The following is a 6729-nucleotide window of genomic DNA, read 5'->3' on the forward strand; positions in this document are numbered from 1 at the left end:
GCAATCCTACACTACAGCAGTGCTGCTCACAAAACAATCCTGGGAAAATCCAATTTAAGTGGCATACCTAGCTTGTCTTAAAGGTGTCATATTATACCCTATTTCTCCAAGTAAAACTAGTTCCCTGGTGTCCTAATGAACATGTCTGTGACATGTTTTGGTCAAAATACCATAAGGATGAAGCACCACAGCAGTTCAATCACACTGCCAAAACAGCCCTTTTCACAACGCTCGGTTTAGTAGTATCTCTTTAGGTCCACCTTAAAAGAAAGTAAAACGAAACTTAAGGGACAGGAAATGACATCAGCCACAGAGGCTACTAGGAGCTAACAGCAGTTAGTATTTGGAATGCGATCATTTGCAGGCTCTAGCAGGCACATTGCCATCATATATAACGTGGACTGATAAATCCTCTGAGGCTGGAAGTTTGTGTAGGACTCTGTGCTGCACTGTGGAGCCAAGAATAGAACTTTTCGCTGACTTCCGGTTTTTGGATACCATTGCCCTCGCCAGCACTCTCGCATGTTTTACGGACAAAGCGGAGCTCCGCGAGACAACAATTCCAGGAATTTAGCACATTGTGACGTCCCAATGAGTGCGGAAGTCAACATCGTGTGTTTTATCTCCTGTACTTAGACTGAGGAGGACCACAAAAACATGAGTGAGTCATCTTTTTTCACACTTTGCCGACTGATAGGGCTTCCAGAGTCCCAAATATATGGATTTAAATGATTAAAAAGTTGATCTTGCATAATATGTCCCCTTTAAATAAACCATAGATGCATATTGGAAATACAGTACAGTACATCTGTCCAAGAAGTTAAATAGTAAAAATCCAGCACTGACTGTAACGGTAGACAAGTTGTTACCCTATTCAAGATATAGAGAAGAGGTCAAGAAACCATGTTGAAAACAGAAATCAGATTGCAGGTCCAGCCCTGCATAGCCCAGAGCACAGAGAGTAAAACGATGAAAAAGCGCTCAATCAGAGAGGTGCACTGATCCAGAATCCTAAGAGGAAGTCGACTGCACAAAGCTGTGGGACAGAGATGGAGGTCATTATAAAGGGATCTTTAATAAAAAATCTGCCGCCTCCACTCATATTTGTCACCTGCTGCCAGATGGTGATATGTGCAGCCATTTTCGAAGGCTCCACAGACAACACAAGACTCAGCAGCGGAGCACAAGTGGAAGGCAGAGGTAGCTGTTTTGGAAGTTGAAATAAAAACTAATCTCAAATTCAATACTAGCTGACAGCAAATGAATTCCTCCAGCTTACCTCAGCATGAATAAACAGGCGCATGGGATGTTGGCTGTGGGGGAGGTATTGGTCGTTTGTGAGGTCCCAAATCCATTCGTTTCAGCTCAAGGTTTTATGCATCAAATAAAAAAAAGCCAATCTTGCTTTTTAAAGCATCTTTCCCCTCTGTTCAGGCAGATAAGGTACACCTTTAAAGTCTCTCATTCAGGGGCAGCAAATATTGCTCTGGAGCAGAAGGCAGGTTTGGGTTGTTTCGATTCCAATGTGATTTGATCTCATCTTGTCTAAATATATGTAAATATTTGTAACACTCAAAACACACACAAAAAACACTTCACCAGTAAAACTGTAGAGAATGTGAACACATTGTTTTAGTATTACAGATGTAGAAAGCAGACATAGTGAAATACTATTAAGGGAAATTAAGCTTATAACGCTGGGACTGTATTGTAGCTTGTACTGCACTGTAAAAGGTGTCGATGACATTAATTACAATGCCACCGACACATTTTGCAAGGGGAGGAATGTTGCAAACAGGTTCCCAACCAATACCTAACAATGTCACACCATTCTCTAGCTAATCAGAGCTACAGTGCAACTGAAATTAACACCCCTTGTATTGATGGTATCCAATAGCATGCTCACTGGGGAAACGCAGAAATCGATTCAGTCCAACTCCATATGTGGGAAAAGCCAATTAAAGCTATTTTTTGTTGTTGTTGCTCTCTAGTTCCAATGTCTACATAAGCCCCACAACATACTGCTTCTAAGAACACCATTTGTTACCTAATTGTAGTAATATCCCTACCTTTCCCGTTGGTTATTTGTCACTTACCAGCTGTTATGGTACACACTAATGGAAACATTCATCATAAAAAAAACTGTACCATTATGTTTCCATCTACAGGAACTTACAGGATGCCTAATATGACCATTACAGGATTTGTAAAAAAACATTTGTAAAATTCCAGATAACAATTTTACACAACTACTGATAAATATTAATCTGATGGTAACTATTAAGAGCCTGACGGCCGTGTGCATGTATCATAATGCGACTAAAAATGTACAGAGGATGTGTGGAGTAATGTTAATACAGTGAGCAGCGAGTACTGCTGCACACTACAGGATATATCCCATCACAAAATATATCAACATCTTCAGTGCTTTTTTAATTGAAGTGTTGTTGTTTAAAAAAAATTATTCACAAAACAGCTTAACCCTCTAACCCTCTTTTGCGTATTTTAACTATAAAAGGGCCAGAAAATGTCCTTAGTTTTTTTTTCAGAATAACCTTCAATATCTGTCAGTTATTTACAATTTTCTGCATGCTAAAATGGTGTATTAACAATTTAAAGTGAAGAAAAGCTAAATATTTAGAGAAAAGACTAGTTGTTCACGAACACCAGATTTTGTGTGTTAAATTTGAAATTGGAACAGTAAACAATATTTGTTTGCATCTCAATGGCCAAAAATTGTAAACCTATGTACAGGCATTTTTTTTTTTTTTACTCTCTCCTCTCTGGTGACAAAGAAGCTGATTCACTGGTTTCCTGCAACAGCGCGAGTGAAATTACCATAATAACCACACTTGGCTTTCACATGCAACTTCTTAGTTGTGCTTGCGCAAACGTGTCGTCTGCGATACGCTTGGTGTTAAGGGTTAATATATTAAAGTAACACAAAGTAGGATTGGCTCTAGGGGTCCCCCTACAGTTGATATACCGTATTGTTTGTCATAAAATATATGTGCATTTGTGCATTTCTGAAACAGGACTTACAACCATCCCTTCAGACCAGGTATATAGTAGCCTATGTTATAACATTCAACATGCAAAAGATACAAATATGATTACATAACTTTTATTTTTCAAGTAACATATGCCGTAAAGTAGAATTTTGTAGTTATTTTCGAGGCATTGACCTGAAACCAGTGCCACTAGAGGCGATGTATTCATCAGGCTTTGACAGATCACCCTCTTGTAAGTTGACAGACCATCAAAACAATCCTGTGAGACATTATTTGAAGGTTGAAATCCTACATTGTGTTGCTTTAAGGGTATATTAATCCTACACTGTAAACAAAGGGGATGATATTCCATTCCCAGAGGAAGTTAAAAATACACCCAGCAACAAAGGAAGGATCACGGGGGAATCTTCCTCAGCTTCACAAAAATGCAATAAAACCCCTTGCTTAAGTATTCCTAAAAGGCTTTACTGTGTTCTGATGAATCAGTAAGATAAGTCAATATATGAAAATCCTCTGTACACATGGGGATATTACAGAGCAGAGTAAAAGTAGTTATAGGAGATTATAATGTTGGCGCGAAGCAGCACACTTCATTTTCACTCACTATCACCTGAAGCTGCTTCAAATCAATGGAAGGGCAGACATTTGGAAGTCCTGTCGTGTAAATATTTATTTGGGCTGACTGCATGCTGTGCCATGGATAGATTGAACATTTTTTATATCGGTCTTAAAACAGTACTTATATAGAGGGACGTTTCATGTGCTTCTGAGCTGACTGCAGATAGCAATTGCCATTTCAGCAAAAAGTGATGTGCGAGGCGGAAAAATGCACAGCACTTGTAGCACGCTGTGTAACAAGCATCTTTCAAAGTCAGTCTCACTCAGTACACATTGATTTGACCAACTTAGCCTGCCAAAGCTTCTCAATCGCACTAGGAATCCAATTTCACATATAATGAGCATTGTATGTGAATCACCACAGGGACATTTGTCTTCAAATGAAGGTACGATATATAGCTACCAATTCTGCTTGTAATCTGTACATTGCCACGTTTTTCATTAAGGTAGATTACATCAATCTGAATTGAACAACTACAACATCCGCTGTTATTTAAACCCACTGTCAAAACGAACATTATCTATTTCTGTGGTTGTACAACTGCCGCGCCGAGCCAGTTAAGTGACAAAACGAGAACCTGTGTTAGCTTCGACGAATGCTTAATTCTGATTTAACACTATGACGTGGGTGATTTGTGAACACTAGACACTCAATCATGTCTCTTAACTACCTTGAGGACTTTGCTGAACTTTATCACCTTGCGCCAGTATCAATGATGTAACCGAGAGACACCCACACACCGAACCATTTTCTCACATGTATTTTTGAATTATTCTCCGAGAGTTTGACGGTAAGAGCCTTAACAGCAGCTGTATTTCTGTGTCGAGGGCTGCTGAGCTGGAACCTCTTCAAAGACGTATCTATGATTACACTGTTGTAAAATATGTCACATAATGTCAACATTTTACTATTAAATATTTGTTAAAGTTGTTGTCCAGGAATGGTGCTTATTTTGTCCTAATGACCAGATCACATTTGATGTTTTAAAAAATAAAAATAAAAATAATCCTCTTGTCCCCATTTCCTACTGATTAAAGAAAATTCAAAAGTGGAAAGTGGTATTTGCAAACTTTGGCTCTGCCAGTGAAACCCTGATGAAATATCTTGTTTGTGCTTCCTCGCTCTCGCTTCCTCATCCACACAAGCACACATACTAAACAGCACAAGCCCATGCCTCAGGCTATTCAGACCCTCTGGGAGAAACTGAGGGGGGCTGGTTAACTCAAGATGAACTCACTATGGGACTGACTTCCCTTGGCCTTATTGCTCTCCCACACAGCAGTTACCTACTGTTTTAAGAAAAACACTCCTGAGTCTGGGTAAATAACCTGCATGGCATCCAACGCCCTCACACTGTGCTTTTTCTACACAGAATTGCAGATCTGCATCCTTTCTTTCTTTCTTACATTCTTTGGAGGTCTATCACTGTATTGCGCCATGCTTGTCTTGCAAGCAGAGCATATGTAATGTAAGCCCATACTGAATATTAATGCTAAGTTACTCTATGTTACCAAGAGTGAGGCAAGGACTCTGCAATACAATGCTTTCCAGAAACAATTTTCTCCCTGCTCCTTTGTTCAGAACTAATTTGCTCAATCTGAATTGATCACAGTTGCAAAAGAAAATAATTTGGGGATCTTGTGAGCGTCACGCGCTACTAATTAAATTGTCTTCTTGAAGCGTGTTAATCTTGCAGCGAAACTCAGGTATATGGCAGGATTTCAACCAGTACTTATATGTGCAATGTGAATCATATTCCCACAGTGAGTCTCAGTTCCCAGAGGAAAGCCTCATTACACGTCCACTGATGTGCATTGGAATTAGTAATAAGTGGTGCTAATTGCCATGTAGGCAAATTTAGGTTCAGATGTGCTGTTGTACTTTTGAACAGAGACGTGTGCGCACAAGCAAATACACACAGCGACAATCACAAACACAAACACATGCACGTAAACTAATTATCTTAGGTCCCAGCTGTGAGGATGGGGGGGCTGGTTTGGAGAAAGGCAACAGAGAGAGATTACGCTTTCCTTGAGATACTATGTTCATGCAACAAAGCCCCTTATTCATCTTGTCCTCAGCTCCAGACTGCAACACTCTTAAGGGAACTAGCATTTGACCCTGAACATTGTAGAAGACAGGACAATTAGGTCTCTCATTAAAGACAAGATCAATGACAAGATTTCTGCACTACTACCAGTACAATCTCAATTAGGGTAACAATTGAGGCGCTCTTTAAAATGAATGACTGCACATTCCATTAGTAGATGAGGTCAGTCTCTCAGAGAAAAGGAAACCTGGCTTGTTCTTTTCAAACAAGATTGATTGGAAGAAAGAGATACAGTACTACTACTACTCTGTAAATGAAAGCATGTAGATTTGCTGTCAGTGTTAAGTTGTTGTCAAGTAACACAGTCTAGGATTTGTTCTTGGCGTCCCACTATAGTTGGGAAATCATATCATATCATATTTTTTTACAAGTGTTGGAAAATATATATCATAATAACATGTGCATTTGTTGAGAAGCCAATGATACCAACCCTAAAACCCTAAGTTCCATAGTGGCAATGAAGGCAATGCAGACCTGCTCTGGCTTTGACAGGGGTGCAGTTCACCCTGAGTTAATTTGATGTATGATCAAAATGATCTTGGAGACAATATTTGAAGGGTTTTGTGTTGCTTTAAATCTGTTCAGTATGCCAAGGCATTATCACGAACAATTCATAACCTCTATGCCAACAACATAAAAATGTTAGGGCAGCTTACCTGTCAGACACTCCACCAATGACAGCAGCAGAATAAGTTTCCATAGCAACTCCATTTTAATGGTCTCAGGTCAATACAATCTCACATCCAACCACAGGTGTGTAGAATCCTGGCTTTTTCCTTGGCAGCACTTTCACCGTTCATCTGCCAAATGAAACAAAATAAGGAAGAAATCTATTAAACACCCAGATAGTCATATATGATGCAGTGTGGAATATAGAATTTGGTGAAATCACATGTTGGAAGCAAAAAAAAAGGTAATAGTAAGTAATCTGTCACAAAAAAAACTGCCAACTGTTAAAACTGATAATCACAGATACTGGGGTCGAATGT

General features: G+C 39.3%; 1 protein-coding gene across 1 annotated transcript in view; it reads right to left on the reverse strand.

The window, feature by feature from the left end:
- Positions 1–6460, reverse strand: part of cntn3a.1 (contactin 3a, tandem duplicate 1) — a gene marked incomplete at its 3' end in the record, with an annotated part of 60468 nt that extends 54008 nt beyond the window's left edge. Inside the window, exon 1 of the mRNA XM_083895119.1 lies at positions 6397–6460. Within this exon, the coding sequence (XP_083751245.1) occupies positions 6397–6451 (55 nt within the window). The 5' untranslated portion in view covers positions 6452–6460. The remainder of the gene's footprint in view (positions 1–6396) is intronic.
- Positions 6461–6729: the final 269 nt, after the last annotated feature.

The sequence above is a fragment of the Microchirus variegatus genome (assembly GCF_963457635.1).
Source record: "Microchirus variegatus genome assembly, chromosome: 9".
Lineage (NCBI taxonomy): Eukaryota > Metazoa > Chordata > Actinopteri > Pleuronectiformes > Soleidae > Microchirus > Microchirus variegatus.